The sequence below is a fragment of the Conger conger genome, chromosome 12, assembly GCF_963514075.1.
Source record: "Conger conger chromosome 12, fConCon1.1, whole genome shotgun sequence".
NCBI lineage: Eukaryota > Metazoa > Chordata > Actinopteri > Anguilliformes > Congridae > Conger > Conger conger.
The window spans coordinates 11541294-11555978 of record NC_083771.1 but is presented as its reverse complement, the minus strand read 5'-3'; the positions used below and the strand labels follow the sequence as shown (position 1 = coordinate 11555978).

The 14685-nt window shown below is 42.7% G+C and overlaps 1 protein-coding gene across 2 annotated transcripts; it reads right to left on the bottom strand.

The window, feature by feature from the left end:
- Window positions 1-528: 528 nt before the first annotated feature.
- Window positions 529-2929, bottom strand: LOC133142324 (transmembrane protein 250). 2 transcript variants are annotated; one of them, XM_061263480.1, is made up of 2 exons: window positions 2855-2929; window positions 529-2059 (listed from the first exon to the last, which is right to left on the bottom strand). In XM_061263480.1, exon 2 carries the CDS (start codon window positions 1890-1892, stop codon window positions 1473-1475), a length of 420 nt encoding a protein of 139 aa, XP_061119464.1. In that variant the 5' UTR covers window positions 1893-2059; window positions 2855-2929; the 3' UTR covers window positions 529-1472. The 2 variants fall into 2 exon arrangements, with proteins under 2 accessions (XP_061119464.1, XP_061119465.1); XM_061263481.1 differs by lacking the exon at window positions 2855-2929 and adding an exon at window positions 2768-2790.
- Window positions 2930-14685: the final 11756 nt, after the last annotated feature.

Genomic DNA, 14685 nt, shown 5'->3' with positions numbered 1-14685 from the left:
CATCACAACTGGTTTAAATCACTGATAGCGCACAATATGCCCTCCTATTTGCAATCAATTCATCTATTTTTATTCATATAGAGCATTTTACAAAAGAAATGGTCACAATACACTCCACAATACACCCTAACCTAACCCCCCAAAAAGTCAAGGGAAGGGAAAACTCCCTGGATGGCAAGCAGGAAGAAACCTTTGGATTACCCAGACATAGTGGGCGGGGATCCTCTCCTCTTCTTTATTCCAGGAAGCCTCTCTCTCCCATTCATAGGAAATACACACGTTTGGGACATATTACACAACTGAAACCATCTCAGAAGATAAAATTATCTCTGTCCCTCTGTTCAGTGGGTGAGGAGGCAAATCCCCACAGGTGTCTCCCCAAAGTAAAGAGCAAAACCCATTCCCAGCCAGCACAAACCGTTCTCACAACATTACTGCGATGTTGTGGCAATGTTGACAAAACATCTCAGTAACTTTGGGAGAACATTTTGTGTCAGCCGGGGTTACCTTCAAATAACGGAAGCAAAAGAGTGGCAAAAGAGTTGAGTTTATTTACAAATATCAACGTTACTCTTTCCAAACAAATTCCAAAAAGCATTACATGGACACCAGCCACAATCACGTTACATTTGTCTACTCAACACTCTACCAACATGTGCCCTGCAATTCTAAAAGGCGCATAAGACCTGTTCCAGACATTGTATAACGACGTCAATTGGCAACAATCACGTACAGTATGAACCGGTCCTTCTAAAATTACCTGGGGGGGGCAGGGGGAGGGGGTTCATTGGAATATCTTCCCGAGCACAACAGGAAGGACTCAGATTTGCGTATGCACAAAGGCTATGAGACGCATTACGTCTTGATCCGAGAACAATAGGAAAGCCTGTTCTTCACCAACCACTCACTCATGACAGTCTTGCCCAACAGTATCCCACAAGGCAGCAGAGGGCACTGAGTGTTCCGTTTTTTTATTTTTTGGTTGGCAGCAGCGCAAGCCTCTGGCGGGAATGTGCTGTTGCGCTGTACGAGCAGCACAACAGCTTGAGTTTGTGCCCAAGACTGGCCGACACACAACCAATCACAACGCTCAGAACCTTCCGGACACTGGCCGGTTATGGGTGCGGCCGCTGCAAACACGTTGACCTGCACCTACAACCAGTCTCCAGTAACATCGCTGTGATGGAGCTCAACATAATTTCTCCTGCACCCAGACCCCCCCCTCCTACCCGCTTCAAGAACTGCTCACTGTCAGGCAGACACAACGTTACAACCCACAGTGAGTCGCACTCTTCGCAACACTGCCCATCCCCAGTAAAGCATGGGCACCGAACGAGATGACTATGTACATCTTTATGAAACCTCTGGGACTAAGAAGAAGCTTGAACCATCCTGCCCCATCGATACCGCGCAGAATTAAAGTTGGCGCTGCACGGGACGCATGACGGTAGCTGTCCCGTCACCGAACGTGACTACATGTCCACGAAAACCATGAAGCACCAGCCCAGACCGCCCACCAGGAACATGGTCACGTGTATGCTGTAGATGAAGAGCTCGTTCAGAACGCTAAAGTCCAGGCGCCGGTGTCCCAGCAACAGGAGAATGACGGACAGCTTGTACTGAAGGCGCAGGAAGACGCGCACGCCCACGTACTGGAGGCAGAAGAGGGCGGACAGCGCCACCCACAGGAGGGAGGTCAGCAGACTGCAGCCGAAGTAGAGCAGGAAGCGGACGAAGCCGTACATCCACCGCGACTTCAGGTACAGGTCGAAGTTGTTGTACTTGCTGTGCACCAGTTGCGTCGTGCGCGCCGGCCCGCAGGCCGAGTGCATGCACGTACTGTGTGGCCCGTGGAAGGAGCGCACCCGTCGGGGGATCGGGATCACAGGCATGGGCGGGCTAATCGAGCCCCGAGCTGCGGGGAGTCCCTGCAGCAGGCCCCGTCCTCTCCTCCTCCAGGAGCGCAGATCAACATCGTCCGCTGGCCTGCGGTTGCTGTGGGAACGGGGTGCTGCCCGCAGACGAATGCGCCACTACCGTAGCCGCGAGTCCCTGTCAGCTAGTATCCCGGACAAAAACGCACACACAAATGCAGGACAGTTATTCAGAGGTTGAATAAAGTGTGTCACTTATCCATTATGAAACAAAAATGAAGGCTCTTTTGTGCAGAATATTGCAGCATAACATGATAGCATGATTTGAATTCCACTAATACATAGACACAATGGAAAATCCCCTAAACGAATTGCAGTGAAATAGTATCTACAATACCAGGATTGCTTTTACAAAAGATTTGTTGCTATCGTTTTACAAATCTGTGTTAAGCACGTGGTTTGGATGTAGCTACAACAGTTTGGTCTTGCACGATTTGTAGGGGAACATTAAACCCGTTGTGGCAAAACACGCAGTTTAAATGGAATGCAGAATTGTATCTGGCTTGCAAGTTAGACGAGCTACATAGCTGGCTGCTTACTCAAACATGATCCAAATAGGGTGGACAACGTGTCAGCTGAACTAGGCAGTGATCAAATATGCAAAACTGGTTCCACGCGTACATTTTCAACATGTCCGCATTTTGGTATTTCATTATTAATTATTAGCTCTACAGCTAGCTACATTCTGGTCGGGACTGGAAACGCAACTCGCTCGTATGATAGCTAGCTAGCTCAAATACAAGTAAGAATGACAAATATCCAGTTATTTAAAAAATGCGAATACAACTAATTTCGTTTTTACTTCAGTTGACAGTACGGCAATTTTATATTACGTTTTATATAACAGTCTGAACACTCCCATTCAGTTAATTCCACACTTATAATTTGTATGGTTCGTACGTAGGCTACAGACTACTTACCATCCGGCAGGCTCATTTCCGATATCGCGTTACGTCTTGTCGTAAAAATAGATGGTTGAGATTGCTATGGCAACACCAGCATTTAAAGGAGAAACGGCTCTCATAATTTGGCTAGTATCTTAAACTCACTAGGCCTATAATTTTGTTCGGACAATCAACTTCGAAATCGAAAACGGTTTGCACAATATTGGGTAATGGAGATAATGCACGTAGACATATGCTAAACTACTTGTATTCGAAATGGACCTGTTAAAACATAGGCTATATTAATGCCTTACAATGGTTTGGCTTTTTACAACACATTCACAGCAATCAAAAACGGATAGGATAGCCTACTGCACGCGTTACCGCCACCAAATTGTTGGGGCAGGTTCGGCTAGGCCTATTCTAAAATCTTTATTAAAATTTCTACTCATCCGGGAAAACAATCATCACCGGATTCATGTTTTATCAGTAGGCTATGTTGAAAATATAAATATTTCGCCAGATAGCCGATTACCTTAGGGCACCAAAAGGCCCTTGTAGTTTGGTTTCACAAAGAGCGGTAGCAGCTACATTTCAAATAGAAATCTGATCTCCAACAACATTTGGCTATGCTATGACACTCAATTATGATGGTTAATAGCAGAAATGCGATTTAGTTAATCCATGTCATAAAACGCATGCCATAACAATTTTCCCATCCAATTACAGAAGTGATTCGCGGTTGCCAACATCAACGGCACCGCACCTCACTGCACCCAACGAAGCGCGGGGCGTGCAGGACTTGCAGTTTCTAGAGGGCGCGTGTAAACTCGCTTTCACCTCTCTAACTTTTCCCGTGAATCGAGCAACCTTCGCAAACTGGATTTACGGGCTGGCCGAAAGATTACATCCAGCCTATTTGTCAGGGAGCCAGACGGCAGCAGGAGAGACACGGATGTGGCAGATAAATCATAAACAGGGGCGTTTTTAAAAAGAGTTTATTACAGTCGTTAATGGTGCACCAGATCATTTTGCGCAGGATTTAAAGGTAAATTATGCAAAATCAGAAAAACAAACCTTATAATACTTAATCAAATACACGTAAAACTGTCCGGCGAGCTAAATAAATTCTCCCAATTAACTTGCTTCAAAATTGTGATTGCTTTTACTAATTTAATCAACAGTGTAATAATTCGAGCACGCGCCGTGATTGATGGCCGAATTGGGTGTACAGATAGGGGGTAGTGGAAGGCCATCCAGGGGCACTGATTTTGATTAAAATGGAAAATCGTCCCGAGCAACATCCTCTTTGCACGCATAAACGTCCCACCTCTGTACGGGTTAGTGAAAACTACATATGTAAATATATTTGCCTTTTAGCGTCACGAGAGAGCTCTTAAATATCTTACACTTGCATTTATTTCCAAATGTCTTTATTTGGCAGGCTTTCAATGAAGAATAATTCTAAACTAGAGCAGAGGGATATGGATAGGATATCATTTTGCAGATGCACGGTTGCAATTGTCCAATTTTACCGTTTTACTGACTATTTATGACACCACAACTTCTCTACATTCATTGCGTCACTCTCACACACACCCTTTACAGGCCGCAAGGACCAATCTGCTGTAAAATTAAGACAGCCACGAGGACCATGTCAATAAGCATCACTTCCATGCGTGCAGCCCGGTTAATATCCAGTAGATACCAGCATGCACTTTGATAGTAAAACAGTGACGCTGTTTATGGCCCAAACAGAGCATGCCGTGTCATTACATTATGATATATTATCAATTTTCATTGTCACAATTTACATAGAAGGCCAATTCAGGTTAAGTGTAGAAGCTAGCACAAGGTTGCAATGAAAGTGTCACATGTAGGAATAGAACATGGCTCCTGATCTGCCTCCTGAATGTGTGTAAGTTCTGCTTACACTTCCATTTCTGGTTACTATACTATACTAGTTTGTACATTGTGTAACATTTTATATCAAAAGGTGTGATACAGTATCCTTTTATTATTGTCTGTTTTCTCCAAGTAATATATGTATTTTTTTTTTTTTACAAAGGAGCAAGGCAAGAGCTGTAAGAATGTACTTCTAAAACAAAGACAATGTTGTAATCTGTGCAAATCCTAACTTTTTTTTTTACCCATCATGAACAAAAACAAAACTCGTCATTCTTTTTCAACATTTTGCCTGTCTCATGTGCTTAGCTAACCTTACGGGGAGTTTGAGGAGAACAACCTCACAACGAGCCAGGCATGTTCGTCTGAATAAACTAGTTTTAACCAGGGAAAGTGATTCGGGCCTAAATGCCCTGGATCCTGTCACGCTGTAGGAAGCCACTGAGATCCGTATTGGTGTCCAGAGGGACTGGGCTCTCTCTGTGCTGTTCGCTACATAAACCGGTCCAAACTGGAACTGAAAAATGAATAAACTGTTAGATGTAATTATATAGTCCAGCCATGCTTCAAGTATGTGCCATACCTCTGGAAGCGCAGGGATTTTGTCAGTTCTCTGGTGGCTGCGTGCATATCAGCTGATCAAAACTCAGTTTCTCACCGTGAGCTGGATCACACATTAATAAGCTTCAGGTTTTTGTACTTTAAAGAACGGCAGTCTTCTTTTTTTGTATTTTTTATGGAAAAAGACTGGATTTGCCAGATGAATATTCAAGCAGTTGATCATTTCTACTGTCACCACTAGAGGGCGATATCCATCTAGCTTTCAGCCGGTCTTGCAGTACACCAGCACATCTCAACCCTGTGACCCACTGTGCATGCTAGTTTTTGTCGAAGCCGACCTCTCGACCAATTAATGTTGTTGAAAATGTGTTTAAGCTCTACCACATAATGATGTGGTTCAACATATTTTGACAAAACGCAGGTCTGGCTTGTTGCCATTTGCTGTCGGGGACCTCTCACCATCTCCTCTCATCATGGTTTCAGGTAGCTTTCCAAACGAGACAGAAGGTATGTACATCTAAAACTATTGACAGGTACTTGGCAAAAAAATCTATAGAGCCATATGAAAAAAGGAGTTCCTTCACAATGCTTTAGTCAGTGTTTAATAAAGAAATGTTTTGACCAGTGCGTCATTAGGTATCAAGAAGAACATCTGAATAGCCCATTATATACACTCACTGAGCATTTTATTAGGTAGACCTATACATCAGCATTGTTAAGGCAAATATTTAATTGGCCAATCATGTGATAAATAAATCCATAAGATCATGCAGACGTAAAGAGGTTCAGCTATGTTTCAGACCAAATGTCAGAATGGGGAAGAAATGTGATCTAAGTGAATTTGACCGTGGAATGATTGTTGGTGCCAGACAGGCTGGTTTGAGTAGAAACTGCTGATCTCCTGGGATTTTCACGCACAACAGTCGCTAGTGTCTCTAGAATGGTGCAAAAAAACAAACAAACAAAAAAACATCCAGTGAGCAGCAGTTCTGCAGGCAAAAAACGCGTTGTTAATGAGAGAGGTCAGGGGAGAATGGCCAGACTGCTCAAAGCTCACAGTAAAGCAAATAACCAAACATTACAACAGTAGTATGCAGAAGACTATCTTTGAACACACAAGGCATCAAAAACCTCAGAGTGGATAGGCTACAGCAGCAGAAATCTGATAAATACCTAATAAAGTGCTCACTGAGTGTATACTGTACACGTGTATAAAAAATTGGTGACTAGAGAGGTGAGTGATGGTTGCAATATATGCAAATTCAATGAAAATATTAAATGAGAACATTAATTTATGAAACACGCAAAATTAGTACAATGTAATACAACGCAAGATAATGTTACAAAGTGTTTTTCTTGGTTCCTGATGAAGACCTGTTGGTTGAAACACTGTCTCTTTATTAAACAGCAAATGGGAGCAATCGAAAGCAGTGTGCGTATAATTCTTTATTTCTCAGGATTCGACACTCAGTAAATTGGACCCAATTGATTTTACCTGTTAGTCTGTAATTGAATCAATTAAAAATGGAACCTCTTTCAACTTCAATTCTTTTCCATATAGTAAATACAGCACTGCAAATGAAAGCCTAAACTGGTCTGACTGATTCCTGGGATGTAAATACAGGACTTAGCTGTTTCTGGCATAATTTGCCTTTAAAAGGGTGACTCGTCATTCAATAAACTGTAAAAGTGTCTATTCGAGAACAGTTAGCTGCTCATTACAATACAGCGCTTGTTATTATGGTTGCACTGCAAAAAGAAGTCTGTCTTATGTGTTTTAGTACCGAAAATCTTAATTTATTTCTCTCAAGTAGAAAATATTAGCTTGTTTAATGTTCAGTTCACTTGACAAGTGAAATTGTCTTACCCCATTGGCAAATCCTGAAATGAGTTAAAACAGTCTCACCTCTTTGGCAATATTATTCTCTTGATTCATCTTGTTTGTCTTATTCAGCGAACAAGTAATACAAATGAGATTTTACAGTAAGGCTAAATATAAGATTAAAGACACTTGTTGAGTTTGACTTATTTTTTGAAGTGTGGAACAAAAGCCAGCATACAGTACGCAGGGGGCCCCCAGGCAAAGAAACACTGGCGTACAGGACGGCTGTGTAGATGTGAACAGGGAGGGCGGTTATCAGTTTGTATGTGCGTGCAGACGCTAATGATATGAATCCCACCTATCAGCCCCGCATTATTCAAAAACAGCACTAACTGACATATTACAGACACAGTGTTAGGAGAGGGAGCGGGGGCTGGCAGAGCCTGACCACAGGTAGGGTACGTGGTTTATTTGCAGTGAGGGCAGAGCGGTGAAATATTTTATGATTATATGACATTTGGCTCTCGTGCATGCAAAAGAGCACCTCAAAATGGCTGACACGCTCATTTTTCAAGGGCAAAATGGCATGCCAGGGTCGGCTTCGGAAATTAGAACGGTGTCCAATTTGTAGGCCTACGTTAAAAACACATCCTTTGATAAATTGTGGGTTCTCCAGCAATTAAGGTTTCTTCTAGTTTTAAGACCCCAGTGTCTTACACGTCACATACTTGAATAGGCACCATTAGATGAAGCATCACTGATTAAAAATTGCCATGGACGATCAATTATTGCAATGTGCTAATTTAATCTAGTGGCAGCAATAGCTTTTGTTTCACTTTCATTTCAGTCAAGTAATGTAGTTTACCAAAATGACTACAATACTACATATTCAGGTATAAAACTACACAGCATATCAAGTTCATATGTACTCAGTGAACAATTTATTAGGTAGACCTGTTCATGAGCTTGTTGATGCAAATATTTAATCAGCCAATCATGCAGCAGCAACTAAATGCATAAAAGCATGCAGGCGTGGTCAAGAGGTTCAGCTGTTATTTAGACCAAATGTCAAAATGGGGAAGAGATTTGATACAAGTGATTTGAACATGGAATGATTGTTGGTGCTAGACAGGGTGGTTTGGGTATTTCAGAAATTGTTGATCTCCTGTGATGTTCATGCACAACAGTCTCGGTCTGGTGCGAAAATCAGGAAACATCCAGTGAGCAGCAGTTCTACAGGCAAAAACACCTTGTTAATGAGAGAGGTCAGAGGAGAAGGGCCAGACTGGTCAAAACTGACGGGTGAGAGTAATGCAAATAACCACACATTACTACAGTGGGAGGCAGAAGAGCATCTCTGAACACACAATGCATCAAATCTCTTAAGTGGATAGGCTACAGCAGCAGAAGACCAATAAGTTGAAAAAATGAATACCTAATAAAGTGCTCATCGAGTGTATATTACATTTTACATTTTGACCTTTTTAGTTGATGATCAATGCATAAAGCTGCAATAATTGGTGTAGGTGCATTGACATGAAATCCGTACACTTGCCATTGTGTTTATTAACATCTTCACAATGTCTGTTCTGTTGGGGAAATGGAGATATCTCAGGCCTGGAGGAGTTATCTGCTTGGCTGTATGGCGTTGGCCTTTTGTCTCCACTAGACTTCACTCCCATTAGAGGTCGCATTGCTGTGCCTCTGTCCAGAACGTTGGGAATGCTGCAGAAGGGCCACGACAGAAAAATCCTCTTAGAAAATGTTACGCCCCCCCTCTGATGGTCGGAGGCCGCCGGCGTAACATAGACAGGGAGGGTGTGGAAATGGAGGAGGCAGTGACACCAAATAGTTGTAACAATTTATTAACAAAAAAAAAACAACAACCGGAACACAGGGCCGAGACACAACATGTACCCAACCCCCTGAGCTATGCAGCGACTACTAAAAGAAAAAGCCCAAAACAAACTAACCCTACCTAAACACACAAAAACAACCCCAGGACTAATCCCCCTAGCCTAACCCCCTTGACAGGCGCGCTAGCACCCCAAAGACATGGGTTAGTGTCACCGCTCTAACTGTTGTACTAATACAGAGAGAAGTCTACATGTGGTGCAGGACAAGATGTAGACCTGCAGGCGGATACCTAAGTTCCCTACCTCTCGAACCCTGCGTCCGGCTGAATGTAGAAAAAAGACAAAAAGAGAAAAAAGTTACCAAACAGCTGGTAAACTGAAAAAAAACCAAAAAAAAAAAACATTTCCCAAAAAAAACCAAAAAAAAAAAAACAGAACTCTGACACCTGCCACATCTCTTGACTGGGAGCAAACAAAGAACTTAAATAGGGTGTGTATGATGACGGGTTAACTGGGTGACTCCAGCTGCAGGCAATCCAGATGATTAGCTGACAGAGGAATCTACTAAGGAATGACAAAAGTGAATTACTGAAATGAAACCAGAGGGGAAACACACACAATGAAACAGAACAGAACTACATGTACACAGATCTAACTATGAACATGTACAAAACCCCACCACCCGTAACAGAAAACAAAAAACCCCACACACACACACATACACATACACACACGCGTGCGTACACACAGGGATAAATCAATTGATTAATTAATCAGCCTGACTAAGGGTCGAGCCAATACCTGGGAGAAAGGCGAAATGAAATCAATTACAGGGGCTAATAAGAGACGAAGGACTTTAATTAAAAGGAGTTTAATTAAAGTTATGTCGCGGCGCGGGATTATGAGGTGCTCCGGTGTCTCCAGGCACCACTGAGACTTCTGACGCGGTCGCAAAAAAAACAAAAACGCTTTGAGCCTGAACAGATCAGTAAAGAAAACGCTGAATTGCTCTGGAGCCAGGGGAATTTAAGTTTGAATGATACATCTTTACATAAGTAAGGAAAAAGGAAAAGAAAACAGAAAACCAAAATTAAAATGTTTTCTCCAGGAAAGACCGAACAGCCCCAGTAGCAGGGTGCTGAGAGGTTAAATGCATACTGCCCTCTTTTGCAGGCATTTGAATTGCTTTTCCCCCTAGCCATGATATATTGGATTTTTTTTGTGGTTGTTTAGGAAACAATCTGGAAAGTCTGGATATTATGGAGCAATACGTTACAAATCCACTCTGATTGTCCTAAGGCAATTATCTCTCTGTTTTTCTCTCACTTTCTCTCTCTGTGCAATACGTCACCACCATCTGTTGTCATTAGACCCAGCTGAGGAAATAAGATTTCCCTGGTCTTCAAATCCATCTGTTTTCAGTCAATCACTACTTATTTACTTAAAAAACTTGTAAGTTCAATAATATATTGTGTGTAAAACATATGTGATAGATCACTTTCCTCGACTAGTCTGATACACCAGTATGTAGCAGGAATCAGGGTAACATGCCCATTACCAGAGGGTAATCAGTTTACAGTGGGGACCAAATTAAATTCATGTTTAAACAGGAGGGCAGGTGGAATTTTGGCTGTGTAAATCATCTTAGGTTGTGGCAAAGTGATGTATCAGCCTGGGAGAATGCTCCTGCAGCAGACAACTGAACTCCTAACGCAAAATTGAAGAACTCCTGCAAAATGCAACATTCCAGAACCCCTGCGAAACGTAGCATTCCAGAACTTCTGCAAAACACAACATTCCAGAATACCTGTACAAACGCAACATTCCTGAACTTCTGCGCAAATGAAACATTCCAGAACTCCTGCAAAACGCAACATTCCAGAACACATGTACAAATGCAACATTCCTGAACTCCTGCACAAATGCAACATTCCAGAACTCCAGCACAAATGTAACATTCCAGAACTCATAACAGCAGAGCAGAAGCGATCTGTTTTGTATGGTTCCTGAATATATTCTCACACCAGACACATTTCTTGTCTTCTCCTAAGGCATGAGTGTATCAATACCAGCCTGGCATTGTACCAGTGCAGAACACTGCAGGGATATAGTTAGTCAGCTTGTACATGACCATTAAAGCCTCACCCCCACCCCTTACGGAATGATAAAGGAAAAATCACCTTTCGCTCATTCAATGCATGATTACAGCCTTATTCTAGAAGAGGCTTCAATGTTTTAATTGCAGCAAGCTAAAAAGTGTTAAATCTTTGTGAGACACCTGAATTTAGTCAAAATCCCCCTCACCACAGAGATGCTCCCAGGGCACATGGTGTTCACTCAATACTACAGAAGTTCATGTCTCTTGTAGACTTGCAAAAAATGGATTCCAGTATTGCCTACGTTAGGGTGAGTTGAGCGCTTTAAATTTAGGACAGTTTTATTTTGAGTGAGATTTGGGGATGGTGCCTGTTCATGGGCTGGTCAGACCCCAGGACCCAGTCAGGATGGGAGGCCCAGCTCTGCGGCCCTGAGGTCACTGCTCAGTCTCCAGATGGGGGAAGGGGGGTTAATCCTGGACACAGAGGACTTGGCTGGATTAGCGCACAGCTGAACATCTGCATGGCCCCTGTACACACTGGGGGAAGGGGGGGGGGGGATTTCCTGGATCCTGTAAGACGTCAATTAGTCTTCAACGGATCTCAATATGGAGCGGGAGCTTCAGGCTCGGGCTGTTTCTGAACACAACACACCTCATTCACAGCTGCTGGGGCTCCAAAGGTCATAAGCCATGTGTGTGTGTGTGTGTGTGCGTGAGTGTGTGTGTCTGTGTGTGAGGGTGTGTGTCTGTGTGTGTGTGTGTCTGTCTGTGTGCGTGTGTGTGTGTGCGTGTGTGTGTGAGGGTATGTGTGTGTGTGCGTGTGTGTGTGTGGGGTGTGTGTGTGTGTGCATGTGAGGGTGTGTGTGTGCGTGTGTGTGTGTGTGTGGGGGGTGTGCGTGTGCGTGAGGGTGTGTGTGTCTGCCTGCCAGGATGCATCTCAGAATCCATGTATGTTCAGAGGCAGAGGCTTTTGTTTTCATGAAGAGAGAGGATTTCATATGCTCTTCTGTACCAGAACACAAACAGTAACATCATGGTTACAATTCACAACATGTGTAACATTGTCAAAAATAATAATAATGTTTGTCAATATTTGGAATATTCAGGCCTAACCCTGGAGTCATTTTCACTTCAACAACATCAAGCGGTGGACTACTAATATAAGACAGAAGAAAACTGAAGCACATTCTCTTGAGCAGGTGGGCTGGTCAGTGTAGTTCACCCACTTACGGTTGTGTTATGGAGTGGATTGTGCGCATTGGGAAGAACCCATTTCAGTCGACAAACATCTGGTGGAGAAGTAGCACCGTTTATCCCTGGCATTCTGTTGTGTGACTTGCTGGTGGAAAAAGGCTTTCTGCTCACGGGCAACGACACCAATCAGAGCAGCACACGCCGTCACCGTCTGGAAACCAGATTATGAATCCAAATGAATCACTCAATATTTGATAAATGCCAAATTGTACCACATAGAAAATATGTAACAAATGTACACTCAGTGACCGCTTTATTAGGCAGACCTGTACACCAGCTTGTTAAAGCTAATATTTAATCAGCCAATCATGTGGCAGCAACTAAATGCATAAAAGCATGCAGAGTAGGTCAAGAGGTTCAGCTGTTTTTCAGACCAAATGTCAGAATGGGGAAGAAATGTGATCTAAGTGACTTTGACTGTGGAATAATTGTGCTAGACAGGGTGGTTTGAGCAACTGCTGATCGCCTGGGATTTTCATGCACAGCAGTCTCTAGAGTTTGCAAGGAATGGTGTGAAAAACCAAAAAAAAAAAAGTGAACAGCAGTTCTACACTTTGTCTATGAGAGACATCGGAGGAGAAAGGCCAGAATGGTCGAAGCTGACAGGAAGGCGACAGTAACACAAATAACCACACATTACAACAGTGGTGAGCAGAAGAGCAGAACACACAACACATCATAACTCTAAGTGGATAGGCTACAGCAGTAGAAGTCTAAAAAATAAGTCTAATGAATACCTAATAAAGTGCTCACTGAGTGTATGTTTTTAGCTTACCCTCGGGGTATTTATCTGGTTGTTATGCAAACATGCCTGTAGGATACATCAATATCAAAGAATAGTTTATTTTAGCGTGTGTGTGAGTTGAAGTTTTGTGGTACAGCTGACATCATATTGATCTGTGTATATTCTGAGATTTTACTTTTGTAAATAGTTTTATGTTTGTTTGTCCATAACCTGTCCACCTGCTATAGATAAACCTGTAATTGTACTGGCTAATGGGGCTCTGGTTAACCTAATTTTTAGTTTTCAATGTGATGCATGTGTTTGGTTAGACAGCATTATGGTATTCCTTTTAGGAGAGCTTTTTGGACACTTTGGGCATGCTTTATAAAAACATACTCTCAAAACACACGTGAAAATTATTTTTTTTGTCACAGATCTGTGCTGATACCTCAATGAAGAGCAGGCTGATGTTCCCGTTAGGGTTGATCAATTTTAATTTCCTGTCTTTTGAGAAAATTTTCACTTAAAACATAGCTTTTTGTGATTATATGCATTTATAATTCACATATTCAAAGTGCAATTTTTGTTCAAAGTGACAGTTTGCAATCGCTTAATCAAGGCTGTTTATTCGAAATATACATGAGTACATTTACAAATGCACATTTAGGAACCAATATGCAGAACCAAAATTACAATTTCTTAGCGGTAACCCGGTTCTTGGAATTTTGGATCCGGTTCTAATTTGAAAAAGGTTCTCGGTTCCCAACCCTATTTGGATCTGTAGATCATATGGATGCGCTACTCAATCAAATCTACTGATCTGTATGTCATATGGATGCTCTACTGTATCAGATCTACTGATCTGCATGTCATATGGATGTTCTACTCGATCAGATCTACTGATCTGTATGTCATATGGATGCTCTACTATGATGCTCTACTGCAGGGGTGTCAAACTTAATCCCCAGGGGGCCGCAGTGTCTACGGGTTTTTGTGGTTTCCTTTCAATCAGCTGCCAATTAAGGCCAATTAAGGCCTTGAGAACAAGGTGTCTGGATACTTTAATGAATCAATGACTTGAATGAACCCAGAACACCCCGAAAACCAGCAGACACTACGGCCCTCCAGGACTGGAGTTTGGCACCTGTGCTCTACTGTATCAGATCTACTGATCTGTATGTCATATGGATGCTCTACTGTATCAGATCTACTGATCTGTATGTCATATGGATGCTCTACTGTATCAGATCTACTGAGCTGTATGTCACATGGATGCTCTACTGTATCAGATCTACTGATCTGCATGTCACATAGATGCTCTACTCGATCAGATCTACTGATCTGCATGTCATATGGATGCTCTACTGTATCAGATCTACTGATCTGCACGTCATATGGATGCTCTACTGTATCAGATCTACTGATCTGCACGTCATATGGATGCTCTACTGTATCAGATCTACTGATCTGCACGTCATATGGAAGCTCTACTGTATTAGTGGACCTGGCTGCTGTATGAGTCTACAGAGGATCTACGCAAGCTGACATCATGAATGAACCCCCCCCCCCCCCCCCCCCCCAGATTAAAGCTCTACACACACAGCTGAGGGGGGTCTCAGCAAGGCTCAACAAGGAAGATCAGGGAAC